The 23,574-nt window shown below is 39.3% G+C and overlaps 1 protein-coding gene across 9 annotated transcripts in view; it reads right to left on the bottom strand.

The window, feature by feature from the left end:
• The window catches only part of VEPH1 (ventricular zone expressed PH domain containing 1), a 250,115-nt gene that overhangs the window by 198,819 nt on the left and 27,722 nt on the right, over nt 1-23,574 (bottom strand). For all 9 annotated transcript variants that reach the window (XM_059391671.1, XM_059391670.1, XM_059391669.1 and 6 more), the window contains exons 3-4: nt 17,280-17,495; nt 5,590-5,764 (exon numbers count right to left, since the gene is read on the bottom strand). In XM_059391671.1, coding sequence (XP_059247654.1) covers nt 5,590-5,764; nt 17,280-17,495 — 391 coding nt within the window. The remainder of the gene's footprint in view (nt 1-5,589; nt 5,765-17,279; nt 17,496-23,574) is intronic.

Here is a 23,574-nt window from a genome sequence, read left to right as displayed (position 1 = left end):
CAGAAACGTAGGGGAAGAGACTTTTAGTTTTGATAGGAGTGATGTGCATTGCATCACAGAGTTCCAAATCAAAATTTGGAAAGGGTTTCCCGGTAAGTCCTCAAATAATCCCTTACAGTTAGAGATACCCTCTCCAAAAAAACTGCCAGCTTTTGGGGTAAAAGACACACTCAATTATGTTGCATTAAGCACTGGTCCCGCTTTTATATGCCGACACTGGGCATGTTTTACAATGCATCCACATGGCAAAGAACAAGTCTGGAGAATTATTCAGGAATACTGAAAAATGACTCCCACTCTGAAAAGGTGGTGATGCCACAAAATATTAAATTACTTCTGATATTATTTAAGTGGAAAACAAATATATTACCTAAGTGATATCCTTGTTTTTTTTTTACTTTTACTTTTTTATTTTTTATAAACATATATTTTTATTTTTTAATTCAAGGGGAAGAATTTAATTTTTGCCATTAAGTATGATTCTAGTTGTAGGTTTTTGTAGATTATACTTTATTAGATTAAGCATGTTCCTCTTCTATTGCTAGTTTGTGGAGAAGTTTCTTTTTTTGTCATGAACAGGCTTTGAATTTTACAAAACAATACCTATATACCTATGCATATAGGTATACAGGTGTGTGTGTGTATATATATATAATTCTCTTATATATACTATTATAGACATAATACACATAATACATACATATACATACATAATATCCCCTTAATCAGTTTCTGGAAGTTCTTCAAAATTCCTAGTTTTCAAAAAGCTCTTTTATTTATTTGAGAGAGAGACAGAACATGTGCACATAAGCAGGGAGAGGGACAGAGAGAGAGGAAGAAGCAGAATTCCCCACTGAGTAGGAAGCCCCAGGTGAGCTTGATCCCAGGTCCCCAGGATCATGACCAAAGGCATAGCTGCACCACCCAGGCACCCCATCGAAAAACTTCTTTTCCATGCATGGGTACTGAATTTATGGGCTGCTCTTATTGATCGGATGACTTTTTGACCTGTTAGTCTGTTACTGGGGGGAATTACATTTTGAATATTAAGACATGCTGGCATTCTTAAGATAAACTCAACTGAATCATTATGAATTTTATAAAATGAGGATAACAAAGGTTCTTCCCTCATAAGATATTGGGAGAATTACCTGACTTAAAAGACCAGAAAATGCCCCTGGGGATAAAAATACATTATATGTTTATAAAAAATAAAAAATTAAAAATTAAAAAAAAAGACCAGAAAATGATACACAGAAAGCACTCAGAAATGTAAACTATTATTTTCCTTAAGCATGGCTGGAGTCATTTTGATTTGTGATTTATGCAACTATGTTGATAATTAAGATGGGCCTGATTTTCCTTTCTTATATAGTCTTATTCTAGTTTTTTTTTTTTAAGATTTTATTTATTTATTTGACGGAGAGAGATCACAAGTAGGCAGAGAGACAGGTAGAGAGAGAGAGAGGGAAGCAGGCTCCCCACTGAGCAGAGAGCCCAATGTGGGACTCGACCCCAGGACCCTGAGATCATGACCTGAGCCGAAGGCAGTGGCTTAACCCACTGAGCCACCCAGGTACCCTGTCTTATTCTAGTTTTGATATCACATGTATACTAGCCTCACAGAATTAGTTGGAGAATGTTTTTTAATTATCTGAAAAAGTTTAGCCAAGCCTGTAATTATTATTTACATGTTTGTTCTAATTGATCTATAAAATTGGGGATGATTTAAAAATGCTGATATAATTGTCTTATTTGTTATAGGCATATTCAGGTTTTCTAACCCCTTAGTTCTTAAGTATGCACCAAGGCAGTATTGCTTGTGCCTTTGATCTTTTCTCCAAATGGAAGGACTTTTCACAGTTACTTTCTCACTGGGAGAATTGCAGAATATAAAACAGACAAATGGAGCCTAAGCAATTTAAATAAAATCAATTTCTATTTACATTTAATATAAAAGTCAATATTATTACTTATATATAATTACTAATAATGAAAAGTAGTAAAAATCATCTTGGAATTATTGAAATATTTGCCTTCAAGGAGAGATACATAAGCTTATCTGACAGCCTCCCATGATTGACTTACAAGCATAAAGGAGGCATTTCATTTTGAATCAGAGATAGATCGGTATAAAACAAACGAAAAATAAAACCAGTGGAGTAATACCAACTAAGCATAAGAAGCAGTCACCACTGGCATACCACAAGTCTTGCCTGGCTCCATCTGATCTACTTTTTCATTAGTGTTTTAAAATGAAGGGAGAGTGGTTCTATTCATAAAATTTCCAGATGCCAAGAACCTGGGAAGAACTGCAGATACCTTGAGTTGGAAGAATCATTATCCAGTAATGTCTTGTTATGCCAAAGCAGTGGGTTGACTCTCTAACAAAGAAAGTATAAAAGGAGAAAAGTAAATACATAAAGCTGTTTGTTGGTATCCAGCATTCATTTTAGCCATTGCTGGCAACAGCCCTGGATTTGGTCCAGTACCCCATTCATGTGGTACTGCAGTTGACCCCCATCTCCTGCTTTGACGGTGGTTCATTACCCAAGCCTGGTCACCTGAAATATTGTATTCCCTGACAATAATGATGGATTGGTTCAGAAATGAGCATGTGACACATGTCAGGTCAAACAGATACGAGACTGAATGTGGAGTTTCTTTTGCTTAATTGGTATTCATGATGATGTGAGTTGGAAGCTGCAGAGGGTCATAGCATAGAGCATGAAAATCCAATCCAAAGAAAGCAGAGCTGAGTAATGACTCTTGGGACTGCCATTGAGCCCTGAACCAAGCCATGTGGAAAGTCTGATACACTTATGCACTTATCAGTCTTGTATTTTGATAAGAAGTTCTTCTTCCTTCCCCTCCTCTCTTTCATTCCTTTTCTTCTTACCCTCTCCCCCCCTTTTTTCTTTTCTTTCTCATCTTCATTATCACCATCATTGTCATCATCATCAAGTTATTTTTATCTGGGGTTTCTATTACTTAAAATACTATTAACTAGTAACACGGGACAATAATAGGAATTTTGTTGTGCAGTTCTTCTGGGGATTAAATGATATAATCCTATAATCCATATAAAGTGCTTAATACAGTATTTGACATAACAAAAGCATGAGATAAATTTTTGCCATTGTAGTTATAATTGTTATTATAATCATTGTTATCATTGAGAAGATGACCATTTGGTGTGGATTTAAGTATTGCTTGTGTACTTCAGTTAAACTATGTTTAATGTCCCAACATAAGATTCTATAATTTTTAAATTCTAGTCTTATTAAAAAAAAAAGGATCAAATCAAGAAACTGCAACAGTTCAGCATTTTCTATAGAAATAGAAAAATGGGAGACTGCAGATTAAAGTAATATAAGTTAAGGAGGAAGACCTAGAGAGGAAAAAAACTATAGGTAAAGAAAAAAAGAAATCCTAATGATGGCTTCTAAAGCTAATTGCAGGGAATATATGACATATGTGCAGAGCAGAAAATTTACTGAGAGAGAGTAAGACCCCCTCTACTTTGCCGGTCTAAGTTTGATGGCCTCATGTGAACCATTACAGAGTTTTATAGACACATTAGTCTTAAAAATCTAAGCCCTAAAATATGTAGTCACAACTTCTTTTAGTCAAATTATCATTTCTTTTATGGTAATTTTTATAGTGCCAGATCAAATAAACCAAATCATCTGTTTATTTCAAATGCTTGCAGTGAATTCAGAAAGTGCATTTTGTGTTTCAAAAGATTTCTTGGTCATTGAAAGTGCATTTCAAAAAAAGAAAAAAGAAACAAATACATGAGTAAGTTGTTGGCAGCTGCAAAGAAACAATTCATTTCTGTGTTGTTGTTGTTGTTGTTGTTGTTTTCAATAAATCTGTTAGTTACAAGTCTAACTATCAAGGTTTTAAAATTGTGGTGTATATATGTGTTTGTAATATCATACAAAATCTGTTCCAAATACATAGCCAAGATGTTGAAAAAAGTGTAACTGCTTTTCTGGACTTTTAGAAAATTTATTATCATGATTAAAAATTAAATTAGCAATTCAATCCTGTAGCCAAAGAAAATGGGAAATGAATGATACTGACTAGTAATATCAATGACAGATCTTTAGAGGGGAACACAGGTAGAGTGATGAATTTCCCAGTGTCATGGCTGGGGTTCAGACATATCTGGGCATCCAGTAGACCACAGGGTGGGGGGCTGGTCAGATGTTCTGGAGAGGCCAGTGCTAAGAACTCTATGTGTCTGATACAATGTCTGATACAATGTCTGATACAATGAAACAAACCTTAGTCCTTGGTGGGCCATAGTTATTTTGAGAACTGGGTGACTGATTTGTTGCTAGCCTGACTCTTAGCTGGATAGGTGAGCCCACAAAAGAGAGAGAACATTTTAGAACAGAAGGATACATTTTACTGCAAACTTGGGAACAAGTTGGTATTGAGAGCTAAGCAACCCCACTCTGGAGCGTATCAAAGTGTAACACCAAGGAAGGAGACAGGTGCCCCCCCCCCCACTTCCCCCCATCCTGCCTCAGGCTGCCACATGAAATGAGTGTACTGAGGACGGGTGGATCCTGAAGCTTCAGGGGTAGCAGCCACAGAGTTTGCTGGGCTTCGGGTGGTGTAAGTGGACACCACCATAAGCCATGCCAGGAAGCATGGAGACGATAACAGCATGGGTTTATGGACTGGTCTGGATACCCAGAAAGAGCATTTGTGGGACACCCTTTGAAACTCTAAGAAATACTTGGTCTGGGAGAGTTGACATTCAACTTGAGCACCTGGGGTATGTGGCAGTAAAATCTGGGTCAGGATACTCATGGACCTCATACTTTCTTGTTAATGGGAACTAGGGACATTGGGCACATATCACATAACACCATATACTGTTCTCTGACCCCAAATAAAAAAATATTAGAAGAAAAAAAAAAACATGGTTTCTGATAGATCTGAAGCCAAAGGAGGGGGAAAAATAAAAACAGTAAGACAAAGGGAATATTTTGATTGGACTAACTTGATCTCTTTCATGAAAATGTGAAACAATTAATAGAGATGTCCTGATCTGATTTTTTTACAGTAAATTTAACTAACACAATTACAAATTATTCCCAAATCTTGTTCACATTTAAGAAGTCTTCACCTGTTCTCTTCTGTGTTTTATCTAACATTTCTTGCTTTTGGAAACCAAAGGCAGAAGTGGTTTTCCACCTCCCACTGAGAATAATGGACACATTCCACGCAGTGCAGACAGGTAGGTTCTCCACAAATGGTAGCTGGACAAGGTAATCAGAAGCATGGTAAACACCATTCTCCAAATTGACAGACGCAGAGTTGGAAGAGAGAGAGCTTACAACTCTCCTATGAGTTCAAATAATTCATCTCTTCAGTAAAGATGAGAGACATGGACTCAGCCAGCCCAAGAAACCTCACCCCTGTTCACCAGTCAACTAGTGGCACAGCAGAGGATCGAACATACCTCTCAATATTCTAGGCCCCCCTTTCCACCAATCATTAAAATGGTTCATGAAAATACTTTAAAACCACTCCTAAAAAACATCCCCAAGCTCAGCCATTGTATCATACCTTGGAGTATGCTCTTTACTATAACGTCTGTGTGATTAGCCAGGAGATCTGCCTTGGTGATCGCAGCCAGGGACAGGTAGTTGGACATATTTCTGCATAGTTCCTTGTTGCTTCTGTGGAGGAATTTCACTGCAATGGGAATGGCTAATGCCATCACAGGGGGCCGGTTGTAATTCTGAGGAAACATAAGAAAGCAACAAATAATAAGTCGTTCATTATTTATCATCCAAAAGATATTTATTGAGCTAATCTCCAGAATGCAGCTGTGAAAACACGGGCCCCACCCTGTTTTCATTATATAGGGGCCTCTGGGGATTCTTGTCCTTGCTGGGGAGACTTGGAGGCAAACAGGCAGTGAATAGGCTGATGAGGGCACAGACAGGCAAGTGCAGGATGCTGAGGGAACAAAGAAGAAATACAGAACCCAGTCCTGGAGGGTGTCCAAAAGCTTTCTGGAGGGAGTGATGTCTTAGCTGGACCTGGTGGATGAAGAGGAGATGGCTCCATGATGGCAAGGAAAGGGGTAGACAGAAGAGGTGATAGAGAGCAGGCACCACTGGAACTGTGAATAGTTTTGCACAGTGGGAGTGCGGTACCTGTGAGAAGGCTGGAGTAGGGAATTGAGCACAGGGACAGGAGAAGTGAAAGGGGCATGATTTAGAAAGATCTGGCATTCCATGACAAGGAATTTGGAATTGATCCTTAAGGTGATCAGGAATCATTGATGACAAAAGTAACTCCTCAGATTTATATTTAACAACCTAAGGAATGTTGAACAAGGTGCCTTCTGACTGTATCTTAAAAACTCAGTCAGTGAGATTCAGAAGAAAAAAGTGAATGAATATAAGACTAAAAACTAAAGAAATGCTGACTCCTAAAATGATTCTCTTTTTGTTTTACTTTATGATTGGCCATCAATATCCTTACATATAAAATAGTGTCATCAACATTTAATCACCTAATTAGGGAATAGTTAAAAATATAAATTATTTCCTTAAAAATGAATGGTTAGGGATGCCTGGGTGGCTCAGTGGGTTGAGTGTCCGCCTTCAGCTCAGATCATGATCTCAGGGTCCTGGAATTGAGTCCTGTGTCAGGCTCCTTGTTTAGTGGGGAGCCTGCTTCTCCCTCTGCCTGCCACTACTTCAGCTTGTGCTCTCTCTCTCTCTCTCTCTCTCTCTCTGACAATTAAATAAATATATATATATTTTAAAGAATTTTTCTTCACTGCCATCAACTATTCTGACCATCAACCCCATCCTTTAGCCTATTAGGCAAAGGCTGCACACTGTACACTATGTTTGACTTCATATTATTATATTAGAAATAAAAGGCAGTTATTTTTCTGTAACCATTCATGTGAAAAGTGCTTATATCTTTCCAGCTGTGAATTACTCCCTCTAATACCACCCACAATTCTAGGTTTGGGGTAGGCGTTCAATAAACATCTGAGAAACTGAGTAACCAATGAAGAAAATATAAATATATTGTGATAGCTGTCATCCGGAACAGAATGTGACAGAAAGGGAGGCACGGAGGTGGGGGGCCCATTTGCTCCTATGTCTCTTGTTCATATTGCTGCCAGCAATGGCTGAGTATGGGTCTGAACCTCCAATGTCATCCATTTTCTGGACATTTTCTACCCTGACTGGGCAGGTGAGTTGTTACACACCTGTTAGCCAATTCCTACTTCTATGGCCAAGGTGCCATGATACTTTTTTTTTTTTAATTAACACATAATGTATTAATTTCTTCAGGGGTACAGGTCTGTGATTCATCAGTCTTACACAATTCACAGCACTCACCATAGCACATACTCTCCCCAATATCTATAACCCAGCCACCCTATCCCTCCGTGCCACAACCCCAGCAACCCTCAGTTTGTTTCCTGAGATTAAGAGTCTCTTATGACTTGTCTCCTTCTCTGGTTTCATCTTGTTTCATTTTTCCCTCCCTTCCCTTATGATCGTTTGTCTTGTTTCTCAAATTCCTCCTATCAGTGAGATCATATGATAATTGTCTTTCTCTGACTGGCTTATTTCGCTTAGCATAATACCCTCTAGTTCCATCCACATCAGTGCAAACAGCAAGATTTCATTTTTGTTGGCTGCATAGTATTCCATTGTGTGTGTATGTATGTATATATATATATATATATATATATACCACATCTTCTTTACCCATTCAGCCATGATACTTCTTTCTAATGGGGGCATTTGCACCTTTGGCTTCAGGGGTCATCAAACAACTTAGACATTGACCAAGCAGAGAATCACATTTCATTTGTCCAGATGATAGGTTCAAGAATGGGAAAGTTACCCAATTACAGTTAAGGAGTCATTAAAGGGCTCTGTGAAAGAGATTCTCTCTTCTACTCAATCCAAAGTGTTGAGCATGGAAGACCGAGAGTAGCTACTGCCAGATTGTGACCTCAGTAGGAGAGACTCTGTATGAGATACAAGGCAATATGCTTCTGAGAGACATGTTGAGAGACAATAGGTCCTGGTGGCATCATTTGTGCCCTATGCATTAGGCTGTGTTGAGGCCAATATTTGTCCCCAATTTTCCTAAGTGAGTCAGTTAACTCTTTTGTGCTTGAGCTTTTTCCCTCTCCTGGTCCCTAGAAACAAAAACAGACCAACAAAGCCTTAATCCATTTCTGTAGTTCCACCCATTTTCCAGATTCAAGGGTCAATCTGACTCCTGAGCAGAGAAAGTCAGTATTCAAAAACCTAACCTGGTATCTCACGGTTAAGTCAACCATCTTGCAAGTTCTGACCCTATCCATTTGTAACAAACCCTGTGCTTCTGTAGCTGTTCCACTCACTAGGTTTCGGTCCTATCCTTCTTAGAGTTCCTCATGGCGTCTAACTATTGGGACCGTGGCTTACAGCCAGACTTCTCTGATACCAGGCTTTGACTTTATCTTGAGTATTTCCTCTCCTGGTGAATTTAATTGGGCCTGATTGGACTGGACCATTACTGATGTGATGAGCTGTGAGGCCTCCCTGGGAGGCTGGCTGCTCCCTGCCTTTCAGCTTTAGAAGTCTGAGTGTGTGCTTAGTCAGGCCAGACAGAATTGTTTGGATCCACTGATGCTAACTCACACCAAGGGATTTCCAAAAGCCTGGTGCATAATCAGGCATGCCAGTTTACTCGTCTACAGTGAGGGTCTTTCCTAGGTCAGACTCTTTCACATTATGAGGATATCAGGAACCAGATTACTAACCAGAATGCTCACTGATGGGCACAAAATCAGATAAGAGCAGAGAGAGATCCTGAGGGTTATGTCATCCTGCCACGGTGAAACCCGACTCAAATAACAATCCTACCCCATAACCAAATCCCCATCTCTAGTGACTGACTGGAACTTTCCTATCCATGAGATTCAGTCTCTACCCACTGCCTCCAAACACACACACAAAACAGTACTGGGTAATTGTGCTAACTATGCCATAATAATGACCCCCCACTGAGCATCCTCCTTTTTGTTGACATATTCTTCACAGTATGTTTAGGAAGTGGTGTTGTTTAGCAAGGCCAATTGATTTGTTCTATTTCTCTTTATAATCTTATTCTAGCCCTGCTCCCTTGAGGTAGTACTTAAGTTACCTCAATTATAGCATTTGGGTATTCCCCAAACCCTTCAGTCTCACCTATACAATTTTTAGGTTGCCCCTACAGACAGCCAATCTTTCCATCATGCATAGATTTTTGCTAGTTTAACTTTGAGATGACACATCTTTATCCCTGCCATGGCTAATCAAAGCCCTGGTTTTGAGAGTGGAACACAATCACACAATTCCTCTCAGAGCTTTCCAACAAAGAACTTTGTGCCCAGGGTTACTTTATCTACTCTGAGCCTTTAGTCAAGGACAGCTTGCAGCTGTCTCCCATTAGAGGAATACATCTCCCATTAGAGGAATACATCTCCAAGCACATTTACCTATAACTTGCTTAGAAACCACAGATGGCAGCATTGGGGAGTATAACTCATGTTCCAGCTAATTGTGAACACAGACTGTGAAAGACCAATGAAAATCAGTACTTGCAGCAACTGATATTTTTAAACGTTGGGGGTGAGCTAATGTTTGCCAGCAACCATGAAAGAACAGGCTGTCCTAACCAATTCCATCATATTCTTCTTACAACTCTAGATGTTCTAGAGAAAAATAGTAGGCAACCGTGAAAGTCTTTGAAGTGTGATTCTAAGTGAAATGTGTAAAATTTTTTAAAAACTGTAATGCCATTGTTTTTTAATAATGACAGTATATTTTAAAAAATGCAGAAGAAAGAAAATGGACCATTTTCTTATACCACACACAAAGATAAACTCAAAATGGATGAAAGCCCTCGACGTGAGAAAGGAATCCATCAAAATCCTAGAGGAGAGCACATGCAGCCACCTCTTTGACATCAGCCACAGCAACTTCTTGCTAGACACACCTCCAAAGGCAAGGGAAATAAAGGCAAAAATTAACTACTGGGCCTTCATGGAGATAAAAAGCTTTTGTACAGCAAAGGAAACAGTTAACAAAACTAAAAGGCAACCTACTGAATGGGAGAACATATTTGCATATGTTTTGTCAGATAAAGGGCTAGTATACAAAATCTATAAAGAACTTAACAAACTCTACACCCAAAAAAATCCAGTCAAGATATGGGCAGAAGACATAAACAAACATTTCTCCAAAGAAGACATCAAAACCACAATGAGATACCACTTTGCACCCATGAGAATGACTAAAATAGGAAACTGAGGAAAACAACAAATGTTTTCTGAGGAAAACAACAAGTGTTGGAGAGGATATAGAGAAAGGGGAACCTTCTTACAGTGTTGATGGGAATGCAAACTGGTGCAGCCACTCTGGAAAACAGTATGGATGTTCTTCAAAAAGTTAAAAATAGAGCTACCCTCTGACCCAGCAATTGCACTACCAGGTATTTATCCAAATATAAATATCCAAAGTATTTATCCAAATACTACCAGGTATTTATTTATGATTTGAAGGGGCACATGCACCCCGATATTTATGGCAGCAATGTCCACAACTGCCAAAGTATGGAAAGAGCCCAGATGTCCATTGACAGATGAATGGATAAAGAAGAAGTTGTGTGTATGTACACACACACACACACACACACACACACACGTATATTACTCAGCCATCAAAAAGGATGAAATCTTACCATTTACAATGACATGAATGGAACTGGAGGGTATAACGCTAAGTGAAATAAGTCAGTCAGAGAGAGACAATTATCATATGATTTCACTCGTATGTGGAATTTAATACACAAAACAGATGAACATAGGGGAAGGGAAGGAAAAAAAAAAAGATCAAAATAAGGAGGCAAACCATAAGAGATGGTGAACTCTAGGAAACAAACTGAGGGTTGCTGGAGGAAATGGGTGGGGATGGGGTAATTGGATGATAGGCATTAAGGAGGGCATGTGATGTAATGAGCATTGGATGTTATATGCAACTGATGAACCACTAAATTCAACCTCTGAAATTAATAAAACTAGATAAATAATAAAAGTCAAATAAAATAAAAGTATAATGTCATAATTAAAAAGCAAAACAAAACTTCAACACACTCAATTTTTCTATTTTCCTCTCACATATGTCATCTGGAAATCTTTCAAATGACAGGAGGAGTAAAACATTAAGCAAAGAGCACATCGCTTGTTTGAACACCAAGGAATTACTACCAAAAGCTTTCAATCTCTAACTAGCATCTAGGCCATTTCTAGTGTATCAAGAAGCCATGGGCACTGATAACAGAAACGGGGTATGAGCAAGGGCCTGGGTGGCCAAGAAGAGGCTAGAAAGACACAGGTCCCATGGACCTAGCAGGTACCATCCAACCTCCTTCTAATGGCTGAGTTTCACTCTCCAGTCATCTCAGGCCCATGAATTTGTTATCTTTAAGATTATTTAGATCACAGAAATGCTAATGGTACACACACAGAGAAAACCCAATGATCACTTGTACAAACAAACCACATTAATAGCAGCTGTTACTACAGAAGCTTACGATGGCCCTTGCCCCTCGGTGCAGATGTGAGCTTATTGGTATGTGTATCATCTTACCTACAACTCAGTGCCCAGTACTCGGGGAACACACTCAGTGAGGTACAGGGTAGATATAAAGACTTGCTCATGGGGACGGTTATTTTTAGCTATAAAAGCAGAACAAAAGGTCTTTGTTCTACGGATGCCAAGAATTATATTTCTTAACTAGATTAGCACCAATTTGAGCTTTTGGTGGAGGTTTTCCTTTTGAAAACATGTGCTTTGGGAACATTTCCCGGAGTTTCAGAATTGAAAAGAATAAAGCGAAGTAAAAGAGATATCTGCCTGAGATGATAGCAACTAAAAAGCTCTTTGGCTCTTGGACTTTGAATTCAACTAAAAGCCATAAAAGAGTAATCTCAAGAAATATTAAGTGTCATTTATTAAAATCACTGTTTTATGGCTTTTCACCCTGCATCACTGATCAGATAATCAAACAAGCAAATTTTGGATTTTTATATAAATTGCTTGGTTCTTAGCAGCATAGGCATATATAAAATCTAAATGGCACATACACCTAAATTTTCCCACTGGATTTTCAGACAGGTAATAAAAGAGTGGGTCTCAGTAACCTGGGAGGTTGTGTCCCAGTCTCCTCCCATTTTTTTTTTTTTTGCCATGGGCTTGTGTGGCATTAACTGAGAGAAAGTACTAGGACTCATTCTAGAGAGAAACATAGCTGTTCTGCAGAATCCAGAGGGCAGCCACATCTCCTGATCTATTCAATCATTCATTCCTTCATTCAATGAATATTATTTTGAGCACTTACTATGTGTTATTTGCTATTCTAGGTGCTAAGATCATCAGTAAAACAGAGCTTCTCTTTTGGGGAGGGGGAAACAAGCAATGAACAATGGCTAAAATAAATACCTAAATGAATAGCTTGTTAGGAAGCACTGAGTGCTATTTTAGAGTATGCCAACAAGAATCGGTACTCATGCCGCATTTCCTGCGTCCCAAATATTTTATGTCTATTATCTAATGACAATGTAATCCTCACAAAAACTCATGAGGCAGCTGCAGCATTTTACAGATGAGGAAAGCAAGGCACCGAAAGGTAGAACTGCCCAAGATCACACTGCAAGTAAATGGTAGAGTTGTAATTGCCTACTGAATAAACTTCTTGGTCAAGGTCACCAATTCTGCCCCCAGGAGCTACAAAGGAAATGCTCTAAAAAATGTCCAAGGCACTTCACATGCAATACCAGCCAGCAACAGACTGTGAATCTTATCCATCATTAACTGAAGAGGAAATTAGAAAATTAAAATGTGGAATCAAGGCGAAGGGATAGTTGGTCCATCTACAAAAAAAAGGAAAAATAAGAGATCCAACTGTGAACATGAAGACTATTGTGATTCTTCTCTCCTGCCTCCAGACAACCCCCTTTAGCTATCTATCCCTTTCTTCATACAGTCATCACCAACACAAGCAGAAATGGAGAAAGAGAGGAGATGCTGAGCTTACTTGGCAACAGCTCTGTAAGCAGTTTGGTTGGTAAAGATGCTCTAACCACCTTAGCTAGTAAAACCAGGCACTGACTCTCAACCTCATCATGGTTGGCCTGTCAGTTCAAGCTAGAATTTCATTCTAGGACCTCAGCTCTGTCAATAATTACAGCCTCCTTGCAGTATTTTTTTTATTTTCTTCAACCCTCCCCAGGTTTGAATGGCTCCTAGAATGCAATGGGCCTTACAGGGAGTATCTTCCCTTTCAGGATTTTTCTAGAAACAAAGAAATAGGCATTGGTCAACTCCACAGAGCAACCTGGTTGGAGGAAGCTATGGTAGGAAATATGTACATCTGTGGCCAGACCACAAATGGAGATTGCTTTTCTAATAAAGGATGGTTCTCACCAGCAGCATGTGGAGCTATGCCCATTTTACAGAAGACAGAACTGAAAGATAAAATAACTTGCCAAGCTCTCATTTATAGAAGACCAAGAACATTTGACTTAAAGGCCCTTAAGCTCCAAATCTCTTTGCTATTCTACCTCTCGCATCTCCTGCAGGAGTTAGAATTTTAGACCAGAAAGGAAGCTAAGAGATCATCTGGTTCATCCTCTGTTTTATCAAGGACAGGTTGTGAGACTTGCTTATGGACATGGGGTAGGCAAAAGAAAGCAGAACTCACAGGTACATATCACACAGGTACTGATTCTGTACAGAAGAATGTATAGAAGGCAAATACTGGAATTTTAAAAACTACTTTAAGGTAAATGTGCCAAGTTCATGAACATAGGGGCCAAGAAAAGAGAGAACAAAATATATAATTACTAATTAAAAGTAGAAAAGGAAGGAGTCACCTGAAGTGGGTTAAAAAAGCAATGTGGGGAGGGGCCCCTGGGTGGCTCAGTGCGTTAAGCCGCTGCCTTCGGCTCAGGTCATGATCTCAGGGTCCTGGGATCGAGTCCCGCATCGGGCTCTCTGCTCACCGGGGAGCCTGCTTCCTCCTCTCTCTGCCTGCCTCTCTGCCTGCCTCTCTGCCTACTTGTGATCTCTCTCTGTCAAATAAATAAAAAATAAAAAAAAAAAATCTAAAAAAGCAATGTGGGGAAAAAAGGAAGGTTCTGTGTGTGGGAACATATTTAGCCTGAAATGATAGTGAAATGGCCAGGAGAAAAAAAAATGAAGTTAAAATGGTCAAGGATGTGGGAAGAACGGGTAGGTCTGTGCTTGATAGTGTGATTCTGGCATTGCTTATCTGACAGAGGTAAATGACTAGAGAAGGAATCACTCTTCCTTTTTTGTTTTGTTATTTTTTTGTTTTTGTGTAAGCTCAAAATGCTAAGTGGTTGGCTTTAAAGTTGATCTACTGTTTTATTTTATTGAAAAAAATAGAGCAGAATATGAGTCATCTGGATTTCTACATGGTTCCCACAAGATCCGAAATTACATGTAGTACAAAATCGTGTTTTCGATATTTACCACAGGCCAAAAATTTTCCCTTAAAATTTGATCAAAGCTACACAGCAAAGCTGCAACCACAGCCTTGACTTCAGATCCTAGGGCTAACTTTCTGGAACCATATCCCCAGGGGTGGCCTGCACAAATGACTGAACTTGGCCAAAAAGCAAGTTTGCCTTTAGGGCTCCCTGCCTTCCATTTTAATACCTTTTGCTTCCTCGGAGGGTGCACAATGAACAGCCTGTGCCCACACTGGCCCTTCAGGCTGGAGTCACCCCTTTCTGTGACTCACTTGTCCCTCTCAACCAAGAGGCTTACTCGGAAGCCCTGTCCACTGTCCCTTCCCAAAATATCCGTGCCTGTGCTTCGGGTCCTGCTCTTGACAACCCTACAGATTCATTTCCTTGGAGTCACTGATCAGCATGAAATTACATTTTTATTTACCCCCATCTTCAACCTCCCCCTTTTCAAAAATTTATTTTACTCTTATGTTAGTCACCATACAGTACTTCATTACTGTTTGATGTAGCCCTCCATGATTCATCGTTTGTGTATGCCCCTTTCTTAAGTAGGAGATCTAATGTCTTTGCCCAGAATGAACCATCCCCCTTATGTTTAAAATTGGGGCTTTTTGAAGGGCAGCCTGCTTAAAACTCTTTGACCTTGATCTCAGGGCACAAATCTGGACTTCTGTACAAGCTTGGAATCTTCTGTCTGCTTGAAATGTCCTCTTGCTCTATATATCCTACCTGCTGAAATCATTGCTCATGGTTCATAACCCTTTTCAAATGTGGTCTCCACCCAGAAAGACCTCCTGACTCTCTAGAACTGTGCTGACACAGGAACCACGACCCATGGGAAGCAACTGAGCACATGAAATGTGATCGCTTCAAAGTAACATGTGCTAAAACACACACCAGATTTATAAGACTTGTATACAACAAAAGTATAATATCTCCTTTTACATCATGCATTGAAATAATTTTTTGGATATACTAGGTTAAGGAAAATATATTATCAAATGTATTTCATCAGTTCTTTTTCTTTTTAATGTGAAATTTTGAAAATTTGAAAATTTGAAATTACAATGTGGCTTTTATGTTTCAAATTACAAAATTTGAAATTATATATGTGGCTTAGGTTTATAGATTACCTTCCATTTCTATTGGATAGCACCGCTCTAGAGTCCAAACCAATAGTTTTGAAATCACAGTAGGAGCTGGGGAATATGGATAATTTGTGAATTTCTGTCTGATGTCTGTGGAAAGGCATTTTGGAGTAAGATAATCTATGTCTCTGATGAACATCAATAACATATTTAAGATAATCAGTGAAGAACAGATGTATTAGGTCTTTGCAGCATTGATCTTTCACTAACTTTGACGAAATCCCCATTTCCTTCCCTCCTATCCTTAACCCTGGGGACAAAGAAAAAACAGAGTGACAGAGTATGTAGAATCATTTTTTTTTTTTTTCAGTAGACCATTGTCTGGTCTAGACAGACAAAATGGAATATGGTCCACTTCAGTATAGACAGCTGTGAAGAGGAAGGGGAGGGGGAGAAGGGGAGGAGAAGGGGAGAGGGGAAGTTGGAGGGGGGTGGGGGTGGAGAGAAAGGAGGAGGGGGAGGAAGAAGAGGAAGAAGGAAAGAAGAAAGGAGGCTAATATTAGATGTCACATGCAGTGCTAAACACTCCCACATAATCAGAATTTCCTAAACTGGGCTCAGAAACCATAGTCTTGAGGGGTATTCATAAATGTTGTGTTGGGGACAGGGAGGGAAAAGGAAGTTTCCTGACATACCAGAATCAACAACACTGTACTAAACAAAATTAATGAGATTTCTTAATTGCAGGACTTTTCAGAGCCTTTAATATACTATGAAACATATGACAGCCCAAAAGAGAAAAATTGAATTTAGTGTTTCCAAACTTACTTGACCACTGAATCCTCTTTTGAAAAACACATATCAACAGCACCAACATTTACTGGTTGGTAAAATTTGTCCTAGGCAATGTCATCTCATCTGTATTTTAAGGCAAGAAACTGTGGCTTAGGAAGTTAAGTGACTCCCTACCATTTCAATCATATAATTGGTTTTTGGCTGAGCCCAAATTCCAAATTCATGTTTATACCAGAGAAAGGATTTTTTTTTTTTTTTTTTAAGTAGGCCCCATGTCCAACTTGGGGCTCAAAGTCATGATCCCGAGATCAAGTTGCACGTTCTACCAACTGAGCCAGCTGGGCACAGTTAGAATAGGCAAATATTATCATCGCAGAAAATTCACAATACATATAGTGGTACATGTAAAAATGATTAAATCACTTCTCTCCACATATTCTAAGTTCATGGTCCCTCAGTTCAGACCCCACCCCTTCTTGGTCAGCTTGGATAAAAGAGGTCTTTTTGTTCTGAATTTTCATCATTTGGATCTTGGCATACATTAATTTTAAGCTTAGATATGCCTGTGTCTTATCTGTCTAAATAGACTGGAGCTTCCTGCAGCATTACTTTGAATTCCCCACAGTGTGTCCTACAGACAGAAGAGGCTCTCTAGAACCCCGCAGGGCTCAGCTGTTGATGGTTTGTGGGGTCTTCTTCCCAGATCTGAGGGCTAGAGAAACATTAGCTCTTGGTTCAGAGATACCACTTCACCGAAGTTGCAAAGCCAGTGTCGAACAGCGTGATAGTGAACGCTGACATACCTGTAAAATGCAACTCATGATATCAGAAGCAATTTTTGCATGGGGAGTGTCTTCATCTTTCCCAGAGGGTCTTAGGCTGTGCTCCAGACAGGAGTCCCAGAGCCCCACCAGGGCCTCTGCATGCTTTTCAATCGACTCTGTCTCTCTGATGGCTGTTGTGATTCTCGTGATGCAGATTTCAACCACTGCCTGGTCATTGTTATTGGTCTGGTAATCCTAGTTGAAAGAAAACCTTCATGTTAAATAACAGTCTGGAAAGTTCTCGTCGAAAGGACCAACAACATGCCAGCTAATACACTTAGCAAAGGGGCGTGCTGTACCCTGAGCTAAGGGGTGAGCCCCAGTACAATGAGGGCCTTCTGCCTTGGAGATGAGAATCTGGTGGACGGAGGCGATATGCAAATGTGCTGAAACGGAGCGGGTTCCTGCTGTCACAGACCCACAGCCAGGGAGCGGGGAGAGTCCAAAGAAGCTTAATTATTCACTTGCCAAGTAGGGTTTAATTTTCAGGCTGTTTCAGTTTCTAAGTCTGTTACAGGTCAGGGTTGACTTTTTTTCCTCTGACAGTTCAATGATTTTTGTGAAATGTTTCAAATCATCCTCCAATTTCCCGGCATAAACATTCTCTCTCTCCTACTACACAACAGAATACATCATTTCAGCTCTCTCTTTTTGGTTCAAATAACTACCAAATCCACGTTAGCTTTCCCCAACCAAATTTCCCTTTATTTAACTATTTAATTGTCCCTCAAATATCTAATCATCTTTATTGGGAGGTAATAGGACCATCCAAGATCTAAATGTGAAAAATCGGCCCATGATTTTAATTCAGAAAACTGGTCTGTCCATAGCCTGGCAGACTGACAAAAACAAAAATATAATTGAGCAGTGAAGCAATTTGATCCATACACCACCACGCGCGATGGGAGATGGGAAGTGAGGGGGCTTCTCTGTCCTACTGCGAGCTCCAGCCCTGACAATCTGGGTTAGCTATCATATCTAATGCTGCAGTAAACATCTTATGCACGAAGCCCTCTCCATGCTCAGATTACCGATGGCCAGAGTCTTCAGAAGTGGAAATTTCTGGGACAAAGGACAGGAACATTTCTAGGGCTCATGATACATACTGTCATACTATTTTCCAGAAAGGTCATCTGATATATATTCCCATCAGCTGGGTGAAAGCATGTTTTCCCCACTGTGCCTTTGTAAGCACAGAGTATTATTAATTTGTGCTAATAATTTGATCAGTGAAAAACAGTTATCTCATTGCTGTTTTACTTGGAATTTCCTGATCAGAAGTAAGGTTAAGGGGCACCTGGGTGGCTCAGTAGGTTAAAGCCTCTGCCTTCAGCTCAGGTCATGATTACAGGGTCCTGGGATCGAGCCCCACATGGGGCTCTCTGCTCAGCGGGGAGCCTGCTTCCTCCTTTCTCTTTGCCTGCCTCTCTGCCTCCTTTTGATTTCTGTCTGTCAAATAAATAAATGAATCCTAAAAAAAAAAAAGAAAAGTACAAGACATACATATGTGTCTTGGTTCACGAGCAACAAAATTCCAGTTTTCTACTAAAAAGAGAAGTGCTTTGATGGAGAATTCTGAAAGCATTCTGGAATGAAGCTGGAGTATACAGAAGAAATTAATGTGTCAGCAAGATTGTTTAACAAAAGGTATATATTCTCATTCTAAGATTTCTAACTACAAGAGTTAAACAGCTGTTTGTAAGATAAACCAGTGCACACTGGTCACAATGTCAGTGAACATATTAATATATTAGGCATAGGTGCATCAGTTATGAATGCTGATATTACTGTGAATCTATTGAGCTAAGAATTTCCTGTGATATACCACTTTACTAAGGAAAGATTTTTTTAACTAGAGACAATTTATACATTTAAATCCCTACATATGACATGAAGAAAAGCTTTCTCCAAAAAGGAGGTTTCCTCAAAAAAAGGTTGAAAACCCAAAAAGCTGTTAACTACTTCAACAAATATCCAAAAAGACAAAGGAAATTAAAAAAAAAAAAAAAAAAAAAACTAATGATGTGATTGACCAATCTAAAGATTTTTGTCAGGGGATCAACTTTGCAATTAGGGTTTTCCTGACTCATCATATGCCACCCTGATCTTATAAAATATATATGTCTGCATACATATGTGTCCATGTTCAAGTTCAAACTTGAATCATTACCTATGCATATTAAAATCGGTAACTTCTGAGAACCAGATCTATTTAATATCAAACCTATCAAAGTAGGTTTAGAGATTCATACTCACAGTAACCTGGTCATTGTTAACGTTTAAGTAACTTACCCTACAGCAGTGGGGAGACCGAATTATAAGGTGGGAAAATAAAAAATCCACACATTGTGTTCCTCCAAGTCTAGTTACTGGGAAGGGTCACCCCCACTGAGCCACAGATACCACTCCTCCATATCACTATCCATAAACCATAAACCACTCACACTTCTTATGCTCTAAAGAGTCTTCAGGGGATGGCCCACTGGAAAAAGGGAATGTGGAACATCTGAAATAAAGCACTTAGTGATAGGAATGACATAGGAGTAGAAGTTGGAAGAGAAGAAGGAAAACATCTTGAGAACCATTTCTCTTTCCCTTCTGTGAGAGATAGCATAGCATAGCAGTTAAAAGTATGGACTCTTGTCTGCACACAGAGCCATATTCTGCTCTTACCAGCTCTGAAATCTTGAGCAACCACTTATCTTTCTGTACCTCAGTAGCCTAATCCTTAAAATCGGCATATTATAGGGGAGAAGTCAAGATGGCAGAGAAATAGCAGGCTGAGATGACATCAGGTAGCAGGAGATCAGCTAGATAGCTTATCAATCCATTCCAGACACCTACAAATCCAACAGGAGATCAAAGAGAAGAAGAGAAGAAATTCTAGAAACAGAAAATTGGCCACTTTCTGAAAGGTAGGAGTGGCAGAGAAGTGAACCCAAAGTGATGGGAAGATAGACCTTGGAGGAAGGGGCCAGCTCCTGGCAAGCAGCGGAGCAATGGAGCACAAAATCAGAACTTTTAAAAGTCTGCTCCACTGAGGGACATCACTCCAGAGGCCAAGCTGGGGTGAAGCGCACATGGGGACAGTATGGCCCCATGTCCCGTGGGGTCACAGAAGGATTGGGGGTGTCTGAGTATAATAGAGCTCACAGGTATTAGAGCGGGGAAGCCGGCTACAGTGAGGGAGCCAAGGAATGAGCTCTCAACTTGGGGTTACCTTGAACCATGATCTGTGGTACAGGTGACTGCTCTGTAAACGGGGACCCTACAAAATCCAGGGAGAGCCCCCTGGAGGAGCTCAGGGATCTGTGGGGTCAGAGACTCCAGGCGGGGCTGTGGGCCAGAGACAGAGATGCTTGGTCACAGGCTGTGTGAGCTCAGAGCGCAGTGGAGGCCAGGGAGACGGGAGTGATTGAACGCTTTTCTCTGAGGGTGCACTGAGGTGTGGGACCCTGAGCTCTCGGCCAGAGATTGGGAGGCCAGTACTTTCATTCCCATCCTCCAGAACTCTACAGAAAGCATTCAGAAAAACAAAAGCTCCCAAAAGCAAACCTGAGGGGATTGCTTAGCCTATCCCCTGGTAAGGGTAGTGCAATTCTGCCTCGGGGAAAGACACTTGAGAATCACTACAACAGGCCCCTCCCTCAAAAGATCAACAAGAAATCCAGCCAAGACCAAGTTCACTTAGCAAAGACAACAGCAGAATTCCAGAGGAGGAGAAAGCAAAGCATGGAATTCATTGCATTATCCCCATGGTTCTTTAGTTTTGCAAAGTTGATTAATATTTTTTTTTCTTCTGCTAATTACTTTGCAAAGTTGATTAATATTTTTTTTATTTTTTTTCTTCTGCTAATTTTGTTAACATTTACCCTTTCCTCTTTTAACATTTTTTAACTAGTCTATCTTAACAATACCTTTCATTTAAAAAGATCTTTTTTGAACTTCATTATTATAGTCATATTTATTCTTCATTTTATCTAACTTTATTTTTTGTATACACATAGGGTTTTTTGTTCTAAAACATTTTGGGGTACAACTTCTTCTAATAGATCAAAATACACCTTAAATCTAGCACAGGGCTTTGTTCTAGTCTCCAGCCTGAACAAATTCTCTTCACTTTCTTTTTCTTTATTCTCCCAACCAACTTATCTTATCAACTCTTTTTTTAGAAGTTAAAAAAAAATTTTATCTTTATAGTTATATTCCATCCCTGCATCATGTTTACCTTTATATATGTTTTTCATTTTTTAAAATTTTGAGAGGTAGTTTCTTCTGAGACCAAAATACTCCCAATATTAAGTGGGTGACCCTGTTCTAGTCACCAGTCTAATATATATATATATTTTACATTTTTTCTTTTTTTCTTTTTTTAATTCTTTTTCCTGAACTTCTTTTTACCCCCATTCTTCCCCCCATGATTTGGGGTCTCTTCTAATTTGCTTAAAGCACATTTTCCTGGGGTCTTTGCCACCCTTTTAGTATTTCATTTTCTCCTTCATATATTCTTATCTGGATAAAATGACAAGGCAGAAAAACTCACCACACACACACACACAAAAAAAAAACAAAACCAAAACCAAAAAAAAAAAAAAAACCCCAAAAAAACCCCAAAAAACCAAGAGGCAGTACCAAAGGCTAGGGACCTTATCAATATGGACATTGGTAATATGTCAGATCTAGAGTTCAGAATGACAATTCTCAAGGTTCTAGCCGGGCTTGAAAAAGGCATGGAAGATATTAGAGAATCCCTGTCTGGAGAAATAAAAGCCCTTTCTGGAGAAATAAAAGAACTAAAATGTAACCAAGTTGAAATTTAAAAAGCTATTAATGAGGTGCGATAAAAAATGGAGGTTCTTACTGCTAGGATAAATGAGGCGGAAGAGAGAATTAGTGATATAGAAGACCAAATGATAGAGAATAAAGAAGCTGAGCAAAAGAGAGACAAACAACTACTGGAACACAAGGGGAGAATTCGAGAGGTAAGTGATACCATAAGATGAAACAACATTAGAATAATTGGGACTCCAGAAGAAGGAGAAAGAGGGGAGCAGAAGGTATATTGGAGAGAATTATTATAGAGAATTTCCCTAATATGGCAAAGGGAACAAGCATCAAAATCCAGGAGGTACAAAGAGCCCCCTTGAAAATCAATAAGAATAGGTCCACACCCCATCATCCAATAGTAAAATTTACAAGTCTTAGTGACAAAGGGAAAATCTTGAAAGCAGCCCGGGACAAGAAGTTGTAACATACAATGGTAAAAATATTAGATTGGCAGTGGACTTATCCACAGAGAACTGGTAGGCCGGAAAGGACCGGCATGATATAGTAAGAGCACTAAACAAGAAAAACATGCAGCCAAGAATACTATACCCAGCTAGGCTGCCATTGAAAATAGAAATAGATAAAAAGCTTCCAGGACAAACAAAAACTGAAAGAATTTGTAAACACCAAACCAGTTCTACAGGAAATATTGAAAGGGGTCCTCTAAGCAAAGAGAGAGCCTAAAAGCAGTAGATCAGAAAGGAACAGAGACAATATACAGTAATATTCACCTTACAGGCAATACAATTAAACTAAATTCATCTCTTTCAATAGTTACCCTGAATATAATAAATGGGCTAAATGCCCCAGTCAAAAGGCACAGGGTATCACAATGGATTAAAAAAAAAAAAAACCATCAATATGCTGTCTACAAGAAACTCATTTTAGACCCAAAGACACCTCCAGATTTAAAGTGAGGGGGTGGAAAACAATTTACCATGCTAATGGACATCAAAAGAAAGCTGGGGTGGCAATCCTTATATCAGATCAATTAGATTTTAAGCCAAAGACTGTAATAAGACATGAGAAAGGACACTATATCATACTCAAAGGGTCTGTCCAACAAGAAGATCTAACAGTTTTAAATATCTATGCCCCTAATATGGGTGCAGCCAACTATATAAACCAATTAATAACAAAATAAAAGAAACACATCGACAATAATACAATAATAGTAGGAGACTTTAACACCCACCCTCACTGAAATGGACAGATCATCCAAGCAAAAGACCAACAAGGAAATAAATCCCTTAAACGACACACTGGATCAAATGGACAGCACAGATACATTCAGAACATTCCATCCTAAAGCAATAGAATACACATTCTTCTCAAGTGCACATGGAACATTCTCCAGAATAGACCACATCCTAGGTCATAAATCAGGTCTCGACTGGTATCAAAAGATTGGGATCATTCCCTGCATATTTTCAGACCACAATGCTCT

The sequence above is a fragment of the Mustela nigripes genome, chromosome 2 (genome assembly GCF_022355385.1).
Source record: "Mustela nigripes isolate SB6536 chromosome 2, MUSNIG.SB6536, whole genome shotgun sequence".
NCBI classification, from domain to species: domain Eukaryota; kingdom Metazoa; phylum Chordata; class Mammalia; order Carnivora; family Mustelidae; genus Mustela; species Mustela nigripes.
Note: the sequence above shows the minus strand (reverse complement) of the source record. Positions and strands in the feature narration are given on the sequence as shown.